The following is a 26921-nucleotide window of genomic DNA, read 5'->3' as shown; positions in this document are numbered from 1 at the left end:
TCAGAAATGTTGTTGCGGTTTTTTTGATAAACCACATTACACTACCAATGCAACTCGAATTGTTGACTACAACTCTCAACTTTCAAACATGACCCTGAACAAAAGGTGATGTTGACACGTTCAGTTTCAACAGTGAGTGGCTTTTAGACTGCTGAATGATTTTTTTATTGTAGTGGCATTGGCATATCATATACTCAAGACAGGACAATCGTCCAATCCATTTATAAAAGGGTACTAATAAAGTGTGTTGCGTGTAGTGCAAAACACAAGACAGCATAAACACGTGACAAAACTGAACTATAAATAGGATTTAATTCGTTTTTTTTCCTGGAAATGTATAGCAAGTCATTGTGTACAGATTAACCATTATAGTACAATTTATGAGACATTTTTGGGGGGTTTACTTGTCAGTTTTCCACAATATATAAAGTATAGAAAAGCAGTGGTAAACAAACAAGGTAATAGGTGCTAGTATGTCTTAATGTGGTGCGAGAGCACAGTTAAAGGGTCATTACAGTTTTACAGAGGAAGTGATGCAGACACACAAACACAAACAAATAAAATCAACTGACCATCAGCATCAATACATGATATGGATTATTGCACAAGCCATTCATTATAAACACATCTAAATAAAAAGAAAAACATAAATCCTTGTCTAAAAAAATGAATCAAACAAAATATCATCATGTGTAAATTAACAACCGCTATTTTCAGCAGAAATCTAGATTCATGGAAGATTCTCTTACATATTATTTAAATTCCTTTATAACTTAAACATAAAGCTACGCACACCATAGATGCCCCAGAATTGCACGCGTCACATGCACACACGCACAGACACACACACACACACACACACGCGCACACATATCCACACAAACAAAAACTTAAAATGTGAATGGGAGAAGGGCTTGATTAGGTCTCTGGCAGTCTTGCCTCTCAGCAGCAGTGTAGTTCCATCCCTCAGGAGCACTTCATGTTAACACTCATCGAAGCCAAGGCTGCGGGGAAAGAAAACACCCACAGCAGATTACTTAATACAGTAGATTTTACGCTGGTATTTACCCTATTAAGAGAAAGGTCCATTTAAAAATTGGGCACAGACATATAAACACGTTGATATCAGTGTCTAACCTTTCTGTTGTTTGTTTGTTACACTCTGCAACTCTGACCTCATTTGTGTTTCGTCTCCTATTTGTTGTCCTCATTTTGGTTGCCAAGTGAGAAAGTGCTGAGCCTTACACATTAGTGTAAGTGTGTGTGTGTTGTGTTGCGTGATAACCTTCCAGTGAACTGCTTGTGCATCGACAGACGTCTATAACATTAAATGTGTATAAAGCTATATCAAGTAAATATCATTTCAATAACTAAGACAAAGTGGCAGATACGAGTTATCAGATTCCCAAGTATGAGGATAATCTCTCTGTTACTCCTATAAAGCACAATGGTACAGTCCACGTATGACGACACAGACATATGAACCAGTGAGGACGGAGAGGAGCTGCTTACAAGTGCTTTAGATTCCTCTTTCTCCAGAACGCTCTGTACTTGTTCTGGTGGGAACTTCAGCACGGAAGTGAGGACTTTGGCCATCGTCTGTCACAGGGGAAAGAAATCAGACAGCACTATTCATTTGTATCCGCATTCAAAAAAAAACATATCGATAAATTCAACCAAATGGGACGCACGCGAGCGCTGTTCATTTATATTACGACAGTTTGTCATCATGAAGGGTGTTCCTCCGTGAACTCCTACCCTGGACACTAGTGCGGCCAATCAAACCACGCATGTTGTAAGACACTGAACAGAACACGGCACAGAAAGGGCCTTATCGTCCGTGTAATCAGACCCAGCCCCATCTGCCAGGTCGCATGCGCTCCCCCCGTAAATACGAGGATAATGAGAGGCAGGACTGTAGCTCCGACGGACCCCTAGCCGCTGCGCGCACACTGAACCCCGGGCCAGAGTCCTACACCGGCACGGCTGACATCATGTGAGACGTATGCGCTCCCAGCCAGGGCAGCCTGGGAGACATCCTCTCACACGGGAGGCCTGCCACGGCGCCATAAAGAACCTCTGTTTAGTACCGCCCCCTGGAGCGTCCTGCTGGCTTCAGGATCCAGAGGTCTCCGTCTCAACAGCGCGGCTAATGAAGGAAGGCCGTGTTAATTGGACCAGGCCAGAATACACACAATGACTTTTATACGGCTTCCTGAGCCGTGCAGTCATCGCGCCCCCCCGCCCGCCACCACCTTCCAGGTGTGGGAAGATATATAGACTGACTTTAGGCCGACTCTGTAGCACTGGACTCCCGTGTTGGTTTTGGCGACTTCAGCGCCAGTGGATCACCCACCTTGGTTTCCCGGCCCATCATGTACTCAAACAGAACCTTCCTCAGGTACTCAAACTCGGTGGGTTCCGACAGCGCGTCGGTACTGCTGTATCCCGGGTCTGAGGAGAGAGAGAGAAGGACACAGAAAAAAACGTTTGAGTCAATCATAAATCAAACAATGCAGGGAGTGTATACAATGCATGGCGTTCAAATACAAAGCAACACAAGCCATCTGTGGTAGAACACAATATTTCAATGTCTTTTTGTAGAATGTGGTTCCCATCATCGTATTAACACTTCGTACAGGAGGGTTAAAGCTAAACTCCGCCAGCCCCCTTCTGCCCGTCGCCTTGCTCAATGGCATCATGTTTGTGTTAGCAACTCTAAAAAGGCGGAAACACTTCCAGCCCAGTCATGGTGTTGCAATGAATCACAGACTTTAACCACGGGAAAGAATGGCCGAACTCAGCATGGGGATGCCAGTAAGAAACATTTTATACGCGATGCCTCCTGCGGGCCTTATGTCGTTATCCTGAAACAATAATCATTAAAACAACACAACGGGGAAATCGCAGTGCAATTTAGATCGGGGTCGGTACTAGCAGCAGCCAGGAGCCTGGGATTCTTCCACTGCCCTGTCCTCATTAAAGGCTTAATATAGACGGAGACGGAAGCTGGGGCTACTGGATTACCCACGGCTCGCCTGCCGGTGTGTCTGGAAGACCCGTTAGGGAGAGGGGCTCTGAATGGGATTGAGTGTTGAGCGTGGAGAGCGAGCCAGCGACAGGTAGAAGGCATAGCGGAGGGGAATCCAACAGAGGGCTTTGATGCACAGGCGTGAAGAAACAGGATGGGAGGGGGGGGGGGGGGGGTGTGCCAATAAAAAACCCTGCCCTTTGACCTTCGGGCCGAGGGGACGCCACGCTGAGCCAGCGACCCCCTCCCATCCACACCATACCCCCCCCCCCCTACTCTCCCCCCTACTCTCCCACCTACTGGGAGAAGGAGCCGGACATGCAACCAGATATCAGAGGGGTCCGGTCTCCAACAGATAGCACAGTATGCTCGTCCGCACTGTGAAAGAAAGGGTGTTTGGAGGAAAGTATGCTCGACGTTGACGTCCCACTGACTCGAGGACAGCGAGGGCCCACTGATAATGAGGAAAGGGAGGCCGACTACTGGTCTTTGGATAAGAGATTGTGAGGCGCCCGTGATACAACGGACAAAGATTTAGGGAAGGAAGGAAGGACGGGAAACACATGTCTGCTCGCGTGGTTTTGTGTGGGAAACGCAAGACCGCAAGCTGCAAAAGCCATTAAATCGTGCGATGACCTCTCTTCCCCGCCACCCCACCCCCCCCCCCCCCCCCCCCCCCCAACACACACTTCAACATCTGACAGCAGATTCTCTTTATTACACCAGAAGGAAAGCTCCACGTCGAAGGCTAGAAACTGGTCCACTCTAAGACACACGCACAGAAAGACACGCACACACATCCACACTTAATGCAGGGGTTTTGATCCACGGGCGAGTTGCATGCGTGCGGCAGCAGTCCCAGCAGATTGATGGTGCACAGCGAACCCGAGTGCACGGCAGCGGCCTTATATGGGCCATCCATATATTAAAAATGAAATAAGTTTACATCCAGCTGAGCCTACGGCACAGCTCCGATGACCAATTTGATCCTTCACTCGAAGTGGGAAAGCCCAAGATAAATGAGGGAGCCATAACTGAAAGCTTGAGAGCACATTAAGCACATTGGTCATTTTTTATTTTTTTTTGGAGCCAGACTTGCGCTGTGCAGTACTCGTGAGGTGAGGTTAAGGGTGAGACATGGACTTTCGCTGTTTAACCGTACCTTTGCAGGGGTTGCCCAGATGAGTAACTACAGCCTTTTTGTGGAGACATCTCATCGTATCCTCAAGTGAGTGGATCTGTGAGGGGCGAAAATGCAGACGTACAGAATTGATGGAAAGCACAACAGTTTAAAAGCTTTTACCCTAAATCGTCCTCTCAACCTCAATCAAAGCGGATAGTTTGCCTTCGTGTTCAAGTTCGACTTGATCCAGAAAAACATAGAATGTATGTTGAAATCTGGAAGGACCAAAGGAAGCGTTTAGCTGATGTGTCTGCGATGGGAGATGGTATTACACTGCTGGTCTTCCACAGGGGACGAATTGTGAGAAAGGCGATGTGTGTGAGGAAAAACCCTGGGATAGGGCAGCTTAACTGTTTATACGGTTAAGGCAAATGTAAACAGATGTGCAGAACAATGTAGTTAGTGCGGCAGGGGAGCCATAGTTAACTCGTAGCTGGAGGACAGCACAGTTAATACAGTGAAAGGGATTCGGTCTGCACAGAGGGGGGAGGGAGGGAGGGAGGGAGAGCGTGAGCGAGAGAGTGAGAAATATAAACATGACTTGTTTGGACACATTTTCTTCACCTGAGGTCGTATTTTAAACTTTCTCTACCGACACTCAAGAAAAATAAAGACGAGAGTAAAAGAGAAAAAAATAAAGAAAAAAATGAGTGTGAATGAGTGAGCGAGCCAGAGAGATACGGCGCTCGACAGCGAGAGTGAACTGTGGTAAGCAAGGAGAGACAGCGACAGGGGAAGAGAGATAAAACTGAGGAGTGACAGCGTGACGCAGACCACGTGGAAGGGAGCAAGTGAGAGACAGACAGACAGACCACAGACCGAGAGAAGAAGAGAGGAGGAGGAGGAGGAGGAGGAGGAGGAGGAGGAGAGCCAGGGGGGGGGGGGGGGGGGGGGGTGATGGAGACTCACTCGGTCGACAAACTCCTGCTCCTTCAGCCTGGCCTCGCTCAACAGAGTGTTCCTCTCAGACAGCTGAGCCTGCGGCCGGGAGGGATGACCGGGACAGCACAAACAAACAACGTTAGAGTGGAGCACTTCAAGGGGGATGATGCAGGACCGCTACGTCCATAAACGACAAACAACGGGCCCTTTGATGCTGCTGGGTCACCAAACAGGCCGCTGATAAATAGGTGATGCAAAGATGGAAGCGTCTAGTTACAAAGATGGAGAGGCTGATATCAAGGCCGAGTTGCTCACCTGCAGTTCTTCGATGCTCATCTGAAACAAGGAAAGGGAAGATGTTCATTTTTTGGGTCACTTAATGGAAATATTGACTCTGCTTTGGGTTTATGGGGTTTATACATTTAGCAGCTTTTGCGGACTAATTCTGCAACGGCAAGTTTTGAACACCCAGCTTTAAATGACTTTAATTGACCCTAATTGGTACGACCACACGATCACATTTATCATTTTTACGGGAATAACACCACATAATTATGAGGTGGACCATAAAGGGCTACAAATTAGGGCAGGAATCTTGATCAATTCCAGAGTCATTACCCTAATCAGAAGAGAGTCCGGCCAACGGAGGCTCTAGCACTAGCCAAACTAACGTCGAAGCACACCAACACGGGAGTACAGACACCCAACCTTCACGCTGGATATCCAACCCCGTCTCCTGAGCATGTGGCCTGCTGTCTACAGAGGGAATATTTGCGAGACCCTGAGCGAGAGGAGGCCTCTCAGAGCAGTATCCCCCCATGAAGTGATTACGTCACCTGAATAACACGCGGTGAAAGTAGAGAGACTGCTAGGACTCCCTGTGAAACGGTGCCTTGGAATTTTAAGCGTCGCCTATATATTATAGATACGTTGAACAGATATGTATATTTATATCTGCGACGGGGTCCCCGGAGCTCCAGGCCAGCTGGGTAACAAGCGATCTGGCTCGGCACCCAGAGAGCAGACTGCGCATGGGAACCGTCCCGGTGAGTATAAATCCTGGAGGCTGGCGGGTCGGCACCACCGCCGATAATTGGTACCAGGGATCGGGGCCAACCAGAGGCCTGCAGCCGCCCGGGTTCCAGGAAGAGCATTCCAGACTGATTCGAGCGGCTCTCGGAACGCCCGACGTGCGCTGGAGAGACGAATGCACCGCGGGGGGGGGAGAAGAGAAAAAAAAAAAAAAGAAAGAGAAAGAGAAAGAGAAAGAGAAAGAGAAAGAGAGAGAGAGAGAGAGAGAGAGAGAGGATGCGGCAGACGAAACGTCAAACTCCATCCTCCAGAAGGTGTCTTTCAATTACGACGAGGGGGAAAAGGTGTGGGGGGGGGGGGGGGGGGGGGGCAGAGCGGGGGAGAGCGGATCTGAAGACTGCTGAACCTGTTAGAACTGAAACAGTCAATGTCCAAATAATGGGGCGTCTTGAGGGACGTCGGGGAATGCGAGACGGAACGAACGCTCCTGTGTGTAGGAACGACTGTCCGACGCAGTAACGGATCCGTCACTCTGTATGGCTTACAAAGTAATGCTCTGAGTGGGCAGGGCGGTGACAGACGTGCTGCGATTCCATCTTCACCTGGACGCCCCGTTTACGACTTTAACAGAACCAGACAGTTAATAATAGTAACAGCCCCACCAGGCCTTCTTCTCCTCAGAATGTCAACTGTTGATCGTATACACGCTTCAGTCCATCCCAAAAGGGAAGATGGCTATGGGGCAGTTGGTAGGTGAACCTGTAGGGTCAAAGGTCAAACGAGGTACCTCAGAATCAGCCCCGCCGACCCTTGTTTGCAGGTCCTCCAGTTCTTTTTGGACTTGCCACACTCTGTCCCCCATTTCGTCCTCTCGACTCTAAAGGGGGAAGGGGGGAGAGAAGGCAGCATAAACATGGCTGAGTCACTTCCTATGTGTCACGGAGCATCACTGCCCAAGTATTTTGATTATTGCCAAATTTGTTCTTTTAGACCTCCTAGCTTTGATTTGTTTAGAAGAGAGTTTTAAACAAAGACAGCTTAAGTTGCCAACTGTGTTCTTGAGGGATAAACTGTAGGCTTCAGAAGACCAGAATAGAAATAGGTCAAATTGTTAATCAACTATAATGCTACAGTCTTATTGAATTATTCATCCTGATTGGTCAATAACATTCCAAGGGTGTCATTAAAAAATTTTGTTAACGTGATTTAACAGTTCCGAAAATAAAAAAATATCAAAAATGACTTCCTTGACAACGCAAAAACAATATGCTCAAAGCGCCGTCAAAGAATAATCTAATTTCGGCAGATTAAAGTAAATAAAAAGGCAATAAAGTTACAGACTAAAGTAATTTATATTTAATCAGTGTCTCTAACTGTGGTATTGTAAGGTTATGCATGTAATGATTTTAAAGAAATTCAAATGTTAAGGACTTACTAGTCAGTCAGTGTGTTGAGTGGATGGATTTGTACATGAAGGTTCATATTGATAATAGGCCTATATTATCTTCCCAGGCCCAAATAGTCCACATTTTCTGATTGTCGTTGTGATTGCCTTTAAATTAGGTGTAAAATTCCCAACCTCAACATAATTATACATGTTGATAGAAATATATATAAATAGGTGCAGTACCTGCAACACCTGTTCATATTTCTGAACCGTTCTCTGCAGGTCATCGTCCTTCTGGGCGATGAGCTTATGAAGCTGGCTGACTTCTTCCCGGTTGCTGGTGATTAACTCAGCCTCCACACACTGAGCCTTCCCTGTTGAAGGAAGCCGAGAGGAGCTGGCCTTAGCTTACGGAAACATTGCATTCATTACCCTAACCCACTAGAAAGGAAAAACGGACCGCTTTGAAATGACTATGGTTATTCGGATCGTGATTCCCTAATTTCTCATTCATCACGGTTTGTTTATATAGTTCTACACATCATCTAGGATGAAAGAAATTAGTTTCCAACCGACTGTTGAACATCAACGTCAGCCAAAATTCGGCAGGGAATAGTGTGGTTGAAGATAAGCATTACGTTAATTATAATGTGCATTGTGCATACATACATTCTTGGTAATCACAGCATATCAGAGCAATCACTGCATACCAAACAATATTGTTTTTACAGTATAACATATCACAATGCTGCTATTTTTTGTGAATGAAGTATTACACTTCTCTCTTACCAATAGTCTCCTTCACTGTCAGTTCAATCTCCTTCTCCTTTAGAGCCATTTGTGTGTTGAAGTCCCTCATGAGCTGCTTGAGAGAATAGTTTTGCTTTATTTCCAGATCTTCCAACTCCAACCTGGGACAAAACGATCACGTTAATACAGCAGATATTCTCGTAAAACCAGATGAGGTGATTTCTGTTGTCGTTAATATGCACCTTCATTTCCACCCAAACTTACTTCAAATTCTTGTCACTCTCCTCCGCCAACTCCTTCTTGAGGTGCTCGAGATCCTGCTCATGCTCCCTCCTCAGCGACCGGAAGTCCTTCTGCAACCTGGTGAAGTCTTTGTGGATCTTCAGTTTCTCGTTCTTGACCTCAGTCAGCTTCTCCTTCAAGGACTCCAGAGACTCTCCGTCTTCATCTCTCTGGTCCGTCGTCTCCGGTCTCGGCGCCTGCACTGCGCTGCTCTGTTCCATCCTGACCACCTCCTCCTGCTGCACCAGCGTCTGCTTCTCCAAGGAAACCATGGCGACCTGCTGTTGTTTCAGCCAAGCTTCTCTCTCGAGGAGCTCTTCTTTCAGTCGACCTATTTCGGCAACAAGGTTTCGATTCTGCTCCTCTGCCTCGTGAAGTCTTTCTCCAAGTTCTTCTAGTTTAGAGGGTGTTTCATCCGCCTTGGCATCGGGAGCGGCCGTTTCATCCCTCTGAAGTAACGAGATCTTCCCCTCGTACACGCGTTTCAACTCCTCTAAAGACTTTACGTTCTCCAGCCTCTGCTCGCTCAGCGACTCTTCGAGGCGTTTCTCGTGATCTTCTTTAAGCTTTCCCAGTGCGTCCTCAAGGTTTCTTCCCTGCTCTTCTAAGGTCTCCGTGTGCCGCTTGCTTCCCGCTTCCCTTTCATTGATTTCCTCTAAGCTCGACTTCAAAGACTGAACCATCTGCTCTTTTTCCTCAAGCTGTGATGTTAACTGTTTCTTAAGCTGACCAATTTTCTGCTCAGCCTTCTTTTTGAGGTCCGCCATTTTCTTCACACTCTCCGCAGACAGCTTCTCCTCAGCGTCCTTCAGGCTCTGCTCCTTGCTCTTCTGCATTTCGCTTCTCATCTTCTCAAACTCTACCCGTTGAGCCTCAAGCTCAGATTTACAAGTGTGGTTCTCCTTCTCCAGGATGTGCAGCTTGCCCTCCGTCTCTTGGAACAAATGGCTGTTGTGTGTGAACTGCTCCTGTATCTGCTGCAGCTGTTCTGTGAACTCTCTCTTCTCGCGTTCCCTGTCACTGAGCTGCTGCTTGAGGTCGGCCGAGAGTTGCTCACACTCTTTCATCTTTAAGGCCAACTGGTCTTGAAGCTCGCAGAGCCTGCCGTTGCAGCTCTCCAGCTCCGAGGCGAGTGCGCTGACCCGCTGCTCCTTCTCGCTCAGGGCCTGGTCCATCTCAGACTTGCTGATGGACTGATTGTCGATGTTCGTGGTCAAACGCTGCAACGCCTCGTTCTTCTCGGAGATCTCTCGCTCCAGGTCACGCAGGCGGTCCTGCAGAGACACAACGGTGTTGTGGTTCTGTGTGAACTTGGACTCTGCGTTGTGCTTGAACTCAGACAGGCTGTTCCTGAGCGTGTCCGCCTGCTCCACTGCAGACTTCTTCTCCTGCTCAAGCTTCTCAATGGTCTCCCTCATGTTCGCAACAATCTGCTGACTCTCCTCTTTGCAACGCTGACTCTGTAGATGTATGGCTTCCTCCTTCTCCGTGACACTACCTGCTACCTGACTCTTTAAGGTATCAATGATGCTCTCCAAGTTGCTGATATGCAACACGTTTGCGCTCATGTTTTCTGATATCGTTTTGTTTTCTTCGCTGAGCTTTTCTATTCTGCGGACGTCTTGTGAAATGGACTGAGAATGACCCTCCGCTTCCTTCAGCAGACGGTCCCTCTCATTGGTTAAGGCTTCTATATTCTCTGCCTGAGTGCCGAGCTGAACGGTCAACTGCTCAATTGAACTGCATAGATTCATGTTCTCCTCCGTCTGCTTGCGGAGCTTCTCCTCTAAAGTGCAAATTGTATCCAATTTAGTGAGGATAACATTTTTGAGCTCCCCCACCCTTTTCTGGTTACACAGAACTTGGTCTTTCAGCTTGGTCACCCTGGACTCAACTCTTCCATAGAGCTCAGTGGAACCACTTTCAACTTTTGATTGAACCTCCCTACAGTAGTGCTCCATTTGGTTGGTGATTACCAGTAACTGCTTCTGGAAATCACCTTCCTTTGCTTGGATTTGAAGAGCACTCTCCTCAAGTTTCCTCTCCAAGTCTTCACCCTGCTTGCTTTTGGAAGTTTTAAGAGATTTAAGCTTGCCTTCGCTTGAGTCCAATTTTTTGGATAAAGCCTTCAACTTATTCCTGCTCTCTTCCTCCGTGCTACTCAGCTGATCTTGGAGACCATTTCTCTCAATCAGAGCCTGGTTTAGGTTCCTTTCCATGGACTCAATTTGCCCCTTAAGCAAAGCCTCACTCTGGGACAAACCCTCAAGCTTACCTGCTGCTTCCTTCAGCTCCACTTGGAGTTTCTGCACAGTGGTCTCTCGAATTACCAGCTCTTCTTTAAACTTGTTTATCTCAAGCACTGCTTGGTCCTTCTCTACCCTGATAGTACTGAGTTGCTGAGATGCGTCTTCCAATTCCAGGGCCTTCTCCTGCACTACGTGCAAGTGTTTCTCAGAAATATCCTCTTCCTGTTGTCTTAACTTCTCTTGCCAGCGATGTTCCAAATCCTCAACTTCCTGCTTATGAGATTTATGCAGATTCTCCAGCTCTTCCTTGTGGTTGGTCTGTAACTCTGACATGGCACTGCTGAGACCGTGGGAACTTTTCTGGGCCATCTCTAGGATTTTATCTCTGACTTGCTGCTCTTTCTGCTGGAGCTCTTCCTCTTTCTTGGAAAGTTCTTTCTTCATAGACTCCTCATTTTCCTGAAGTCTTTTCTTGAACTTCTCCTGCATCTCTTTGGCCTTCTGTTTGATCTTGTCCATCTTGGTTTCCTGTGTCTTAAGCTTAACTTCCATCTCTTTTACAGTGCTTGCAGTCTTCTCCGCGTGCGTAGCCTTTTCATCATCCAGCCCTTTCCTCAACCGTTGTTCCTCTTCGTACCTGGCGGCGGTTTCCTCGATGTGCAACTTCTCCTTCTCCGAGAGTTCTTTCTTGGTCTGTTGCAACTGTTGCTCCATTTCCTCAAGCTCCTTCGACTTCCGCTGAAGGGTCTCCTCGTTTTTCCTCAAATCTGCTTGTGCAACCTCCAGCTTGCGCTCCAACTGTTTCAGCTGCTTCTTGCACTGACCTAGATCCTTGGTAATCTTGCTTAAATTAGCATTCGAGTCCACCAGGCTCTCCTTCGCAGTCTGCGCTTGTGATAGACTGTGTCTCAACTCTTCCAATTCACTTGACTTCGTATTCAGGTCTTGCAGAGCAGTCTCCGATTTTTCATTCAGTGTTTTTTCTACAAGGATGCGTTCCTCAAGTTCTCTTTGTTTCTCTTCCACGGCGATTTTCAAGTTGTTCAGCTCCTCCTTTAGTGTTTTTTCCATCCCTCCAAGTGACTCTTCATGCTGCTGCCTGATATCTGCCATAGCTGCATTGTGCTTTGCTTCCTCCTCTTTTAGTCTCTGCTCCATGGCTTGCTGAGCTGAACCAACAGAACCATCCAGTGCTGCAAGCCTCTCTTCCAGAAGCTGCTTAACCCCCAACGCCTCAGAGAGCTCAGAGGACAGAGCCTCGAGCTCTGTTTGTTTTGCATCCAATTTCTCCAAGGTCTTCTGGTTCATGTCTTCCACATGTGCATGGAACTGGAGTTCTTTATCTTTCAAGATGTCCTCTACATTGAGGCTGTGATCCTGCTTCAGCTTCTCCAGGGCCGTGTTGTGCTGCTGCGTTAAGGTGTCAGTGTGCTTCTCTAGCTGCTCCCGTTGCTTCGCCTTCAATGCAGACATCTGCTCCTTGTGTTTGGCTCGCAGATCTTTCATCTGCTTGGAGAAATCATTGGACTGACTCGATCCATTTTCGGAACTCTTTTCCAGCGTGCTCTCGAGCTCCAGTATTCTCTGCAATCAATTGATATTCGTATTACTGACAACGAATTGTAAATAATCATGTAGATGGTATATTGCTACTTGAGATAAAATACAAACACAATGTGATCTCAGACCCCACGTAAATCATTCTACATTCAACCATTGGGACTGAGACAGCCCTAGGAAAGAGCCTCACGGTTCTGGCAGCTTCCAGCTCCAACTGTGTCTCTTTGACTTTGTTCTCAGCCTCCGTCTTCTGTGCTGTCATCTGCAGTCCTGCGTCCTCCAATGCAAGAGAAGATTGCTGTTCCCTCTCCTTGGCAGCCTGGGAAAACTCCTCTTTGCATTGCTCCTAAAAGAAAGTCAGATTTTAGAGCCATGGATACTACAAATCATACTTCAAATCATACAATCGAAATATATGTGTGCAAGGGAAAGATGATAAGTATTTACCACAGCTTGGTTAATTCGAGCAGTTAGTTCATGCTCTTTGGCAGCAAGCAGTTCATTGTGCTGTTTTTCCATATTGGCAACCGTGTCCTCAGATGATTTCTACCACATTCGAGTCAGAGAAATAAATCAACCGTTGAACATAAGACAGTACAGATCGTGTGCACTTCCACTAAAAAGATCATGCAGAATAACTTTCACATTCAGAGGAACATGGCTAATTAAATTTTCATGTTAATTGACAAAGTATCTGTCATGGGTTTACGAGCAAAACAGAATTCATGTACGGCTAGAGGGATATTTTGCCGTTCACTCAAGTACATTTACACTTCATCTCAAAATAAAGATTACATTGTTTATATACACTTATATCTTGCGTGTAAATAAGGAAATTCAAAGTGTTAATGAGTTTTTTCATAACTCTGGAAAATAAGGCCTCATTCCATTCTTCAAAAATATAATGGAGGCAAAATCTGCAGTCTGACCTTCATGATGGAGACGACCTCTTGCTTGACCCTGGAGAGTTCCTGCTGCAAACTCTTCCTCTCCTCCTCGCCCTCCCGCTCCACCTCCTTCACCTGCTCCTCCAGCTGAACCTGCAGCTGCTTCCTGGCCTCCTCCGCCCTCTGAGCGATGCCCAATGCCCTCTCCAGCTCTTCGAACGCTACGCAACAAATTAAATCACAAAATATCTAGAAACAACCCTACCGTCGAGAACATTCCCCATGCATAGCCGAGGCCGGCTCCCATTGTACCTGACTTCTCATTCTTCTCCTTCTGCTCCTGCAGCTCCTCTTTCTGGGAGGTGATCTGCTGCATCCTGGTACGTAGCTGGGCGATCTCGTCCTCTTTCATCTCCAGCGTCTCATGCATCTGACGCTTGGTCTCAGCGATCACCATGCCCTTAAAAGACACAGTTTTTAGCTCATACTACAGAGGAACAGTGTGGACATGTATAGTTAAAAGGGTGTTGTCTCTACATCGAAGGCCCTAAATCAAGCCGTTGGTTTTCAACAGCAGTAGACAGTTTTAGGGGCTCCCCACATTCCTGGGAGTAACCTCAAGAGCCTGTCCCTGTGTGCGGGGGGTTAAAGTTGACCAGCCTCGACCAGGGAACTTCAAGGCCGGTGACCCCTGTACTCGGTGGCAGAACGAAAACACGGCCGTATATCATGAGCGGGAAAGTCCGTCAAGATGTGGCCGAGGTCGGAGGAGCTCTACTCGCTCACCTTATCCTGCTCCAGCTGCTCGATGAGGTTCTTGGCGTCACGCAGCTGGGTGATCAGCTTTGTCTTCTCTGTAGTGTGCAGCTCCTGGGAAAACAAATCAAATCTTTTAATGTTATGGTTCTCCGCCTCACTCCTTAGACTCTTTGAATCAACGCGTCTGCTAAAAGGGTTAATTGTTGACGTGAAATGGCCGGCTTAAAATATAAGGGAAATTTGTTAAAAATACAAACCAACGGATTATGATATACCAAGGGTTAGACAAGACATTGTCTTTACTTGTATTCTTGCGGATTACATCAAAATGAGAGACTTGGTACGCCAGCCAGCCAGCCCAACCCACAAGCCTATGATCGCAAGCGTCGACACAAAACCCCAAGCAGCACACGATGCGACCCAAATTACAGCCCAGGTCCGCACCCGCGGCCCGCAGCGGCTACGCCCTCAGCCCCACTTCCACTTCACCCGCGGCCGTTGGAGGAAACGCAGGGCCGACTGCACCACCCAGCTGTTTGATCTACGACTCCAATGACCGCGTGTACCGAATGTAAGCGTTAATAGAGCTGCAGGGCGCAGGAGTGCAATCGGTTAGGATTCATACGTTTTGTGTTAACCGTTTGATGAGCATTACTAAACCAAACCACCATCGCTGGGGTTAACTCCTCTAGGTGCGAGACGACACTCAATCAATTCCAAATTCTCTTAGGTAAGGAGGAGGGGGGGGGTTGGACCTGTAGACAGGTCTGTTATGGGCTGCATTTAACCGAGACCGCAGCTCAGCGGAGACTGACACCAGGACACCTTGATGCTGCTACGCGGGGCTAAGTGCCTGTTAACCTCTGCTACGCTTTCCCCTGACTGCTCAGAATCCACGCACGCATAGAAGGTATGCAGATGTGTACACACGAGGCGCCGGGTAAATAATGATCTAAAGGAAGTGAGCTTCCAGATGCTGTGAAACATCACCAAGGCACGCAGCTAAACCACCAGAATCGACCCAAATGTTTCTAGCAGTGTTTGTGGATAATGTTTGTGTGTCAAAGGAAATGGTGTTTCGAGTCATGTCACGTCGACGTGACCTTTTCCGCTGGAGCCGAGGCCAGAGTTTTCTCGCGGCAGTGAGAAACACAGCGTTTCACACAGCGCCGTGAATTCAGTGACATTTTCATCCGACCATGACCAAGAGGGCGGAAGAGGCGGAGCGGAATTTTCCTTTTCCTGAAGACATTCCTCTGATGTGTGACTCCCCCTTCCCAGCACCGTTATAATCAATCCCCAGCAAACAACACCGACAGCATCAATCTCTAGCAACCTGAGGTCTCGGAATAAAATAATACTAAGAGTGCGACACTCTTGCACGAGGGAATAATACAATATGGGTAAATTAATAAAAATGGCCCTCAAGGTTATTCATCAAGAGACAAAGGAGGGGATCCTGGGCTGGGCGATTAAACAAATTTGATCGCGATTTTGATTTTAGCGATCACAAAACTAATATAATCGAGTTTTTCAATATATACTGTATGTATAGTTATTATTATTATTTTTTAACAGCTTGAAACATATCTATACATTATTTTAGATTTGAACATTTTCTTTTTGATCATTTTGTGTATTTTTTTTAAGGTGAAAGTTCACAGTTCTCAGTTACAAAGTGTTTTTTGGGAGAGACATGCTGAATATATGCATCATGTTTTCCAACTCAAAAAATAATCGTTTGAATAATCATGATTTCAATATTGACGATTTTTTCCATAATCGAGCAGCCCTACCTGTATATCTATTTATAATAGTTTGGGACATTCTATGAAGACCATTTCTAGTATAAATAAAGTCTACAAGTATAAATGAAGCCAACGGTCCCCATTGAGTGACTGGCAGCCACTTCAATATACCTTCATCTTCTCCAGCCCCCTCACTATACCTTCATCTTCTCCAGCCCCCTCACTATACCTTCATCTTCTCCAGCCCCCTCACTATACCTTCATCTTCTCCAGCCCCCTCACTATACCTTCATCTTCTCCAGCCCCCTCACTATACCTTCATCTTCTCCAGCCCCCTCACTATACCTTCATCTTCTCCAGCCCCCTCACTATACCTTCATCTTCTCCAGCTCCTGCAGCCTGAGCTGCAGCTGCTCCTGAAGGGTCTCATTCTCGCTGCCCAGCTGGGCGCCCCTCTCCTTGTGGGTTCTCAGCAGCTCCTTGCACTTGAGCAGCAGGTTCTCCTGCCTCGTCACCCTCTTCTGGAGCACCTCCATCACCCTGGCTGAGTCACCGCTGCCCTCTTCTGGTCGGGAGAAGTAACGCAGCACCACAATTTGTCATTGTGATGAAGATCATGCAGGGTTTTAACAGAATGGGCGGAGGTCACCATTTTTTGTTACATAACTAAAACTACTGACTGGTTTCTAAAAATAATAACAATGAATGACCATTCCCCAATCTATTTGTTATCAACACATCATCATAATAATACTAATTCATATATTATAATTTGATCTTAGAACGGGTAAGTCTGTGATCTCAAATCGATTAATTGCTAAACAGTACTTCCTCTGAAGAAGCCCTTCACTCTGGATCAAGCTAGCGTTTGCCCTCTCGTGGGTCGATGCGAGTCGACTCATCGAATCCCCGTCGATCTAATCAAACGCCTGCTGACCGTTGCCGACGGCAGCCTCCGCGTCCGTGTCCTTGGCGGGAGTCCGCAGTGCGGCGCTGGAGTTGGCAGCGTCTTCAGACGCCGACACCTCCACCTCGATGGGCACGGTGAGGTCGGTGACCCCCTTGAGTCTCTTCTTCATCAGGGCCACCTGGTGGGAAAGCGACACCGTGAGTGATGGGCATTAAGAGTCCACCAGGCTCTCCTTCGCTGAGTGAGCTTGTGATAGACTGCGTCTCAACTCTTCCAAATAACATGACCTCATATTCCCCTACCTACTGCCACTGGGTTATATGAACACCTTGTGAGCGCCCCCGGGGCCAGTCAAGGGCCAGAACAAGATAAAGTTACTCTATCGTTACTCACACATGATGCTTCACACACGCATATTGATGCTTCACACATATTGATGCGGGTTGCAGGTTTGCATAGTTAAAGTGGCAATGATGAAGATCTCCAAAAATGCTAATTTAAGCATGTGTGGTGAGTCACGATCTACCTACGTGGTGCTTGAACCCGTGGCCCACGGACAAAAGCCCTTGAATTTACAGTATTATGAGTGTTATGAACTGTGCGTAGATTGGCGTCTTTCCTGCTATGTGTTCCGATCACGAGTTGCGCAGTTAGTGACATGTTTTCCATCAGCCAACAGAAGTGGTGCCGCCAGAGTGGGAAGGCGGTGCCTGTACACAATAGACTCGCTCTTCAACTCACTTGAGTGTGTAGCTGCGTTTTATTCGCCACAGGTGGCACGAAAGAGGTCGAAACGAAGATCTACGAGCTTGCCACTTTAACAGGTTCGGCCTAAGTTTTATAACCTGACTACGGTTTGGTTTTAGTTCATTTAGGTGTTGTGATATATGCAGAGATATAACAACAAGGTGAACCTGTAACACATGTGCACTCCTCAGACTGGATCCCAGGCTACATGAGAAGGTACCTGAGTCTGGAGCACCGTGATCAACTGGTCCTTCTCCTCTAGGGTAGCATCAAACTCCTCCTGCAGGTGCTTCTTGGCCAACTGGTCCATTTGAAGCTCCTAAGCAGACCATTCGACAGATTCAAACAGCACGCATTGTACGGGATTACATGAAAGTGAAACTCATAAGGGAATTGATTATACACCAACATTTGAATTATACTAAAATGAATAGTGTTGTGTCCATCCCCTACTATGTGTGCCTGCTTATAGTAGCACACATCGTAGGTGTGCTTATACTGCACAAATAAAATCAATAACCACTTGATTAGACAATTACCAATTAAACAATGGGATTTTCCAAGGAAATTCAAGTCGAATAAACATCCAAATGGGTAGCATGACCTGTTAGACCGACCTAGATCTCTCATCTGTTTATCTGAGCGTGTTTACGCTCTACTCTAATTGAGAGCACTGAAATTGTGCATGACCCAGATACTCATATTGGACATTGAGTGCATGTACACACACACACACTGCACGCACACATGTACTGCAACTCATCTGAGGTAAACAAGAGCATCAATAGTGCGCTACATTACCACAAGTTTAACCTGCACTATTAAAACGTTTAAAAAAGAGGAGTTTGTTCTTTGAACTGTAACTGAAATGAAGATTGTGCAATAACAAAACAAAACAAACCACAAATCAATACACTGTCTGCAGGGCTTCTATCTCAGTTTGAACTAATGAACCTGCCAATGGAGGTGAATCTTGGCCGCAGATATAGAGGACATTTTGAGCGCATTACGACTCATCACATTTATAAACAAAAATTGGATTCTACTGCAAGTATTTCCATATCACTTTTGCAACCCTTTTCTCTGCGGTATTTATAGTACATCTTTGACAGCGGCTCCTCCTTCAGTGGATGTTGGGTAACAAAGGAAACTGTTGGACCTACCTCCCTAAGCTCTCCTATCCTGCGCAGGGCTTTGTCTTGACTCTGACTCAGGATCACCTGGGGTGCGAGAATAAAGAACAGCGAGTCAGTCAACGGGTCGACAATCCTCTCCATCCTCCTTGAAGGGGCCTGTGTAATCCCGTGCAGCTTACCTGGCTTTTCTCTTTGTCCCGCTGCACCGTCCGATAGGCCGTCACAAGCTGCATGGAGAAGATGCGGGAGATAAATAGCTGTATCGCACCCGTGTGCAGTGAGAGAGAACACGCTGGCTAACTCCCACGGTAATGAAACGTCAAGATAGAGAAGAGAGACGCATAGTCCTCCAGCCGGAAGATCCTTCACAGAATGAAACGACTAGATACAGAAGAGACGTTAAGACCTCCAGCCGGAAGATCCTTCACAGAATGAAACGACTAGATACAGAAGAGAGACGCAGAGACCTCCAGCCGGAAGATCCTTCACAGAATGAAACGACTAGATACAGAAGAGAGACGCAGAGACCTCCAGCCGGAAGATCCTTCACAGAATGAAACGACTAGATACAGAAGAGAGACGCAGAGACCTCCAGCCGGAAGATCCTTCACAGAATGAAACGACTAGATACAGAAGAGAGACGCAGAGACCTCCAGCCGGAAGATCCTTCACAGAATGAAACGACTAGATACAGAAGAGAGACGCAGAGACCTCCAGCCGGAAGATCCTTCACAGAATGAAACATCTAGATACAGAAGAGAGACCCGAAGACTTTCAGCTGCGGGGTCTTCACGGACTAAAACGTCAAGATACAGAGGAGTAGGGCTGAGCGATTCATCGAATTTTGATCGCTATTTCAATTTTAGCGTCAAACGATCACAAAACTAATATAGAGTTTTTGATTATTATTATTTATTTAATAAATGTTTTATAGAAAGTGCAGCACAGCTGGATACATATCTGTACATTATTTTAGATTTGAACATTCTTTTTGACCATTTTGTGTATTTTTTGAGGCGACATTTCAAAGTTCTCAGTGTTTTTTGGGAGAGAAATGCTGAAGAAGTACATCATGTTTTCAAACTCAAAAATGATCCTTTGAATAATCGTGATATCAGTATTGACCGAAAATTATGATTTTTTTCATAACCAAGCAGCCGTAGAAGACGGACACAAAGACCGCATCCAGGGGGTCTTCACTGAATGAAACGTCAAGATACAAAAGAGGCGCGAAGACCTCCCCACTGATCCGGGTGGGGGGGGTCTATGAGGAGGCAGGGACCCTCACCTCCGAGTACTTCCCGCGGTAGTTCCCCAGGCTCCGCTCCGACCGCTGCAGGCGGTGCAGCAGCTGCTCCCTGGAGAGCGACTCCACGTTCCCCGGGGAGTCCTCCGCCTCGCTCTCCACGTCCGACGAGGGGTCGTACCCGGGCGCGGCGGCGGGCTCCGCCTCCCCCACCGTGGTGAGCGACTCGCGGGAGGCGCTGCGGCCCAGGCTCTCCTTGGACGGCGAGCGGAAGAGGCCCTCCGCCCGACTGGCCCCGCTGCGGAACAGCGCCTCCACCGAGGGCACCTTCAGCTGCAGCTTCTGGGCGAAGGTCTGGGGCTCCTCTCTCCGCGGAGGCTGTGGGAGGGAGCGACGGCACCGTGAAAAGACTTACAATATCCAGCGTTGCCAGATTGGGCCAGAATTCCCGCCCAATCTGGCAACCCTGGCGGCAGTGCGCTGCCGCCAGGGTTGCCGGATTGGGCAGGAAACAATATTGTCATTGTTGCCAGATTGGGCGGGACACAATATTGTCATTGTTGCCAGATTGGGCGGGAAACAATATTGTCAGTGTTGCCAGATTGGGCCAGAATTCCCGCCCAATCTGGCAACCCTGGCGGCAGTGCGCTGCCACCAGGGTTGCCGGATTGGGCGGCAAACAATATTGTCAGTGTTGCCAGATTGGGCGGGAAGCAATATTTTTTGTGTTGCCAGATTGGGACAGATTTCCCACCCAATCTGGCAACCCTGGCTGCAGCGCGCTGCTACCAGGGTTGCCAGATTGGGACAGATTTCCCACCCAATCTGGCAACCCTGGCTGCAGCGCGCTGCTACCAGGGTTGCCGGATTGGGCGGGAAACAATATTGTCAGTATTGCCAGATTGGGCGGGAAACAATATTGTCAGTGTTGCCAGATTGTGCCAGAATTCCCACCCAATCTGGCAACCCTGGCTGCAGTGCGCTGCCACTAGGGTTGCCGGATTGGGCGGGAAACAATATTGTCAGTGTTGCCAGATTGGGCCAGAATTCCCGCCCAATCTGGCAACCCTGGCTGCAGTGCGCTGCCACTAGGGTTGCCGGATTGGGCCAGAATTCTCGCCCAATCCGGCCCAATCTGGCAACACTGACAAAATCGTTCTCGACACGGCTGATTAAAATGTGCACTTAACGAGATGGACGGCAAGAAACAAATTAATGTAAGAAGTTAAAGAAAAAAATTGGAGAACAACGCTGCTGGTGGGTGGAAGGGAAATGAAACTTGCCTGCGGAGAAGCACTTCCATCTCCATTAATACTACCTCTGGGAGACCTGGACACCACACCGGAAGCCCCCTGCAAGATAACAGCACTGTGCATGAGGGAGAGCCGTGCCGGTGCTCTGACCCTTCAGACAGTTAGTGACTCCACACCCAGCGTGCTACTCCCTGATTACTTTGGAGGGAGCAATATTAGAATTGCTCACAGCAATGCAGGCAGCAATGGGATCCCTCATGCAACTTGGAAAAAAACAGAGGGGTTAAATACACAAAACGGAAGGCATCTCTCCGGTACGGTACAACAGAAAAAGGGGTTAAAACGTAGTCTACGTAACAGCCACAAAGACGGAAAAACAATATGTAAAAAGAGGTTTAAATTGTCAATTAGAAGAGCCGGAGTTTGAATTGTCAGTTCAAGCATCTGTGTTAAAACAGCAGCACAGAGTCCTAGTTTGCTGAAAGAGTGTGGACTTTAGGCCAGCTTTGTGGGTTAATATTACTGGTATGAAGCAGGTTCAGAGAAAGATAGATTTTCCTATGTCCAACGCCATGCTTCCCCCTGTTCCTGAGTCAACTACTTCATGTTTATCGTTGTACGACGTCAGCTGAGAAGCTTAGCCGGCTAACAAGGCCCGGATATACAGGGTACTGTTTACTTAGGACTACATGGTAAATGATGCGCTAAGATAGTGCATCGTTGAGCAGCAAATCGGATTTGCGTCACTTTTAAGCTACACATTTGTTTACATTGTACCTAGCAATTTACTTACCAGCATATACAGTACATAAGAAAAAGAAAGACAAAGTTCATTGCTAATATTAATACTTATAGTGATTATGTTTTTTCGTTTTGCATCAATACAGCATTATTTAAAGGAAGTATCTTTTGTATAAATGTTGCACTTGAACAATAAAATATTTTTATATGACGCAGAGAAACCAGTACAACCAGTATTTGAAAGAAGTTGAGGAACAATTTTTTTTTCTTTATAGCAAAGAAGCTCATGTTTCTTGTGCCCAGGGCAAGTGGCATGCTAAATTGATTAGCATGCTTTCTTTAACCAAATCTATTTAAGGATTTCTGCTATTCAGAAACATGATTGACAACGATGGCATTATGATAAGATTAAGGTGAAACATGATAAACATGACAAAATTCATTCTGGAGGAATAAGGGGCCAATCACTTGATATTGAGATAACAACAGGAGACACATTTCTGGAGCAGGTGACCTCTAGATTGCACGAAAATGTTAAGCGGTAGTTGGGAAGCACTGTGTTCCTTTGAAGATCATATTCTCAAAGAGCAGTCAGAGGGTAAAATCAATGCAGAGACACAATTATGCACTATAGTTTAGAAGAAGATAAGATGATTGATTGGCCTCTGCTTCCAGAATGGTTGCATAAATTGCTGATAGTTTGTTTAGCTGCGGTTTGTCTTCCCCAGTTGATTGGGCTACTATAATTTTAAAGACTATCAGAACTTCAGTGTCATAAAAGCTATTTTTAAAAAGAGACTTGTATATGAGACTCATCATTACCACTTCATGAATTTTCATAATAAATGTTGTGCCACTATTATAGTATTTGTTTGTTTTTCTCTTCTGTTGATCCTTACCTTTTTTGACATTTGAGTTTGTCTAGTCTATTACAATATTCAAATGGGCTTTCTAAATGCAATCATCAATGCACACTCTGGTTTAATAATAAGGGTTCTATGACAATATACAACAAGGTACACGGTTTGTTTATTTGGGGAAAACAGGACATGTCCCATTGAACCACGTCTTGTGAAATACAAACACAGATCCCAAATGAACAAACGCGTGGGGATGGGAGACCACACCAGTTCAAATAACGAATAAGGGATTCTGGGAATTTTAAAACGCAGGCATCTAAAGTCTAAAAGGACCTCTAAGGGAGAAAGCATACATTGCTGTAACGGATTAGAACCAAGTAAAATGGAAGGGGTGTAAATCCGGCATGAGGTAAAGGCCAAAAGCTTCTATCCCACAATACAAACCATGAATCCCCATTCGATGCAATGTTAGCCTACGACTGAGATGCCTTCAGGTTACTAAGGATAGTCCATAGGAAACGGGATTAAAAGAGAGAGCAGGGTGCAAACAGCCCTCACTGGAGCTACGTGGGTACCAGTCTTCTACCTACTCCCCCGGAGGAGGCACAGAGATGCAAGGAAGGAAGAGAGGAGGTGGACGGGAGAAGGGGGGGGGGGGGGGGGGGGTACGAGGAGGGAGGAGGAAGCAGGGAGTGAGAACAACTCACCACACTGGCTACCTGGGCCGGTTTGGGTCGTTTTGAATGGTCCAGAGCAAAGATAGTGTACTCAGAGAGAAAGGCGGGCTCGGCTATCATCCCGGCCAGCGCCTGAACCCGCCGGTGTAGTAACAAGACAGAAAGGCATGGAGGGGAGGGGAGGGAGACAGAGAGCAATGACAAAATAACACCATGAGTGCAAAACAGTGCTGGGGGAACCGTCTGGCCAGCCTGCCCGGAAAAACCCGTCGGGAGAGACCGGCCAGAGAGACGAAGATGAATAGACTCGTAAACGAGCCGGAGAGATGGTCCGAGAGACAGAGACGGACAAAAGGACAGCATGTGAAGTAGAGAAAAAGGGGGGCAAAGAGGTGAGGAAACTGATTGAGACTGACCCGGTCGTCATTGGACAGCATGGCGGCCGTTTGACATCCCTGTATAGTCTCAAGCCATGGTGGTAATAGCTCAAACCAGCCAGAGTGGTTTATGTATCGCGATAATATCAATGTAATGAGACTGTTCCAGGGAAGACAAATGGCGTGTAACTGTTTTGGTGATAAATCAAAAAGGTGTGATGGTTGAAGAGCTTCAGAGTGAGAGTGGTGGGATCTGTGTACATTATGAAGAACTTCAGAGTGAGAGTGGTGTGATCTGTGTACATTATGAAGAACTTCAGAGTGAGAATGGGGTGAGCTCAGCTGTACATAATGGAGAGCTTACGCGATTTCGCAAGGTAAAAGGGAGACTTGATTCCTGTACTGGAGCCTGTAAATAAGGCGGTGCAAAGTGTTTATGGGCTAAATTTGCCCAACAACATATTACACTACGTTATGTTTTGAGAATCAGTATAGTATTGAGAAAATAACAACTGATTCTCAACCATCAAACCCTGAGAGAGGGCGGGGTCATACGTTTAAATATATTATGACGATAACCAGAGGGAATTGAACAGGGTTACGATCAAAATCATGATACTCATGAATTCAAAATAGCATTACCAACAGTCTAACAAAGGATTATTACCTTGTAGTATATGGACATTTAAAGAATTAGACCAAAACCAATTTTATTTTCCTGACGTTTCAGACCTCATATTTTGATAGTTTTATAGGCATATCTTTCTTCAAAACAGTCGATATTCATTCATTCAAAGACAATAAACGATAAGAGTGAATTATTGCCCGGGCCTGGAGTCCACAGCCATAAAACAATTCTTCTTAAATAAATAATGGTCAATATAAAGCTTTTACAATGGCCCAAAGATCAACCAACCACACAAGCTCAGTCTTCTAAATAACCTAAAGAAACAAACAAGAAACCCTCAAGTCTTTAGACATTCCACATAATGACAACTAGTTCCATACATCACTGTAGCCAGATTGAACATAGGTTCATTGCTTCCAATATGTAATGGTAAATGTTTCATAGCCAGCGCCCCTCCATTAAGAAGGTTCACTAGGGGGGAACACTGTTAAGAGGAAGCATCAATAATTCAGACACATGCTGTAGTATGTCCTACATTGTCCCAACAAAATGACTTTCTTTGTTCCAAGGAAGGGATATCTGGCTCTGGACATTTTTTTGATGTTTTAAATAGAACGAGGGGATAAAAACATGATGTACCATTAGCTGCTGTTAAATGTTTCACTAATTTGACAATATTATTTTTAAGACAATCCATTAGTGTAACAAAGTACACTCAGGGATATTAGTTTGATTATGACATTGGAAACTCTGACAAAGCCGAGAAGTAATGAGTGAGTAAGTAATATATTACAGTAATATTAAATATGAATCTGGATTCTCCCAAAAAGAAAATATAATAGTTGTATTGCAGTCCTGCTGTCATAACTACCTTTTAAACCCCTGAACACTTGAATATACAAATTCCCCTGTAGCATTATTTTCTCAATAAACCAGCTTTGGGGGTAAAGAATAATATGATATTGAACAGAATGCATTTAAGGTTGAAACACTGTCAAGTTAATAGCCCACCATAGGCTGCCTTGAAATGTTATTTTTGATTTTTTGTTATTTAGTCGAATGTAATGCTTTATTGTAACTCATGACTAAAGGTTGAACACAGTTAAATAAAAAAGGGGTGCCAAGCCAAGAGTCTTATAGATCTGGCAGATTTTGAAGAGCAGGCAGAGGTTTCATCCGTCTACATAATGCAGTGGGGTTAGGGGAGGAATGATTCACCTTTGCAGACAGCCTGGAATATGAACAGAATTAGAATTGGGCTTGGGTTAAACTGTGCTTTACCTCTCTGTCGCTTGGAGAGGGTGTGCCATCCTGTTGAAAGGAGGGGGTGTGGCTACTACGCCTCTCTCCAGGTCCCGTCTGTAACGACATTGCGAGATGACACATCAGCCAAAATACCTTGCATGCTTACAGACTCCTACTAGTTCTTTGCATTCACACACACACTCAAGCAGGCACACAAGGACTTGAGACACCTTGAAATTGAATGAATGTTCAGTTATGCCACTTTGAGGTATCAATATTGGTTCAATGTTAATCAACAACTACTGTGTAACTCGGAAAATCTGTCAAAATAACCCCCTCAAGTTTAAAATGCAATGGCAAGCATATGCTACAGCGGACAGCTGAGAACCACAGCATCCAGCAGAGTCACACGTCACACTTTCGATTGGACGACAGCAGCTCAAGACGTATCAGTATATCAAATATATGATGTGTGCAATACAAATTAGGACATAGGTGCCTTTACATCGACAACCACAGGACCACACTTAATGATCGATCCATACAGTTCTGGATCGACTTGATCAGCAGCTGAGGACAGCAATGGTCAGCTATGTTTAGAAGCTAACCGATGAGCTAGATAGAAGCTAGCCATGTTACCCGGCGTACTAATAACTATGTTCTTTAACATTGTACAACATTGTCAACTAACTATGTCATGACATCGTCCTCTTATTTAAGGGCCGGTGTCCGTTGGGTATCCGGATCCCAGAGGAACATTCCCGAGGCTATGGCTAGAGCCAGCATAACAGGGGTCAGCTAGCAGCTAGCTACCAGAATCACAACAACCCGACCTGCTGGGCCTGAAGTGGTGACTGCGCGTTCCTCTGCGGAGACTGCTCCTCGTTGATCTTCTGCTTGAGCTTTTTAAACATGGCTCCACGCCGGTATGGCTATTCACTCGATAGCACGTAACTACTTCGCAGAGTATGTGTGTGTGTGATGTTCCCTTTGACATCCAAGACCGTCCGGCCGCTCTACTTCCTCATTCGTAGTCAAATTCCAGCAGGTGGCTTCGTTCTTTGCGCATGCGCAGCCAACATGAGCCAACTGCTGAATCTGCTGAATTAATGGTCCGCTGTTATATTATATTAATTAGATGGGTAAGCCTTCTTCGTTCATCCCCAAAGGGCAATTAAATAGTAATAGTAGTACACATCAAATAAAATATATTATCAATCGCTCAATTTATATATATTAATAAAGTCCAAAGTACAAAGTTACATTAAAATATGATAATACATATCCAAGTCTAAGAGTAGGATATTTATGTTATTGGTAGAATGAATTACATAACTATCATTGTAGTAGC

General features: G+C 46.1%; 1 protein-coding gene and 1 long non-coding RNA gene across 6 annotated transcripts; both read right to left on the bottom strand.

Annotated features, from left to right (window-relative positions):
- Nucleotides 1-293: 293 nt before the first annotated feature.
- On the bottom strand, nucleotides 294-26627 carry golga4 (golgin A4). 5 transcript variants are annotated; one of them, XM_060073307.1, is made up of 25 exons: nucleotides 26404-26627; nucleotides 25607-25684; nucleotides 23351-23452; nucleotides 21073-21141; nucleotides 19832-20167; nucleotides 18723-18770; nucleotides 18571-18627; nucleotides 17628-17726; nucleotides 16688-16838; nucleotides 16125-16315; nucleotides 14030-14113; nucleotides 13556-13703; nucleotides 13286-13464; nucleotides 12804-12902; nucleotides 12547-12702; nucleotides 8530-12380; nucleotides 8305-8426; nucleotides 7759-7889; nucleotides 6916-7005; nucleotides 5412-5432; nucleotides 5124-5192; nucleotides 4194-4269; nucleotides 2357-2454; nucleotides 1513-1599; nucleotides 294-1004 (listed from the first exon to the last, which is right to left on the bottom strand). In XM_060073307.1, exons 1-25 carry the CDS (start codon nucleotides 26482-26484, stop codon nucleotides 990-992), a joined length of 6438 nt encoding a protein of 2145 aa, XP_059929290.1. In that variant the 5' UTR covers nucleotides 26485-26627; the 3' UTR covers nucleotides 294-989. The 5 variants fall into 5 exon arrangements, with proteins under 5 accessions (XP_059929290.1, XP_059929291.1, XP_059929292.1 ...); XM_060073308.1 differs by having other exon boundaries at nucleotides 16125-16312; XM_060073309.1 differs by lacking the exon at nucleotides 12804-12902.
- Nucleotides 1626-2348, bottom strand: LOC132473314 (uncharacterized). The gene is made up of 2 exons (XR_009529315.1): nucleotides 1954-2348; nucleotides 1626-1921 (listed from the first exon to the last, which is right to left on the bottom strand). It is a non-coding gene; the product is annotated as an uncharacterized LOC132473314 (long non-coding RNA).
- Nucleotides 26628-26921: the final 294 nt, after the last annotated feature.

Source organism: Gadus macrocephalus, chromosome 15 (assembly GCF_031168955.1).
Source record: "Gadus macrocephalus chromosome 15, ASM3116895v1".
Taxonomy (NCBI): domain Eukaryota; kingdom Metazoa; phylum Chordata; class Actinopteri; order Gadiformes; family Gadidae; genus Gadus; species Gadus macrocephalus.
Note: the sequence above shows the minus strand (reverse complement) of the source record. Positions and strands in the feature narration are given on the sequence as shown.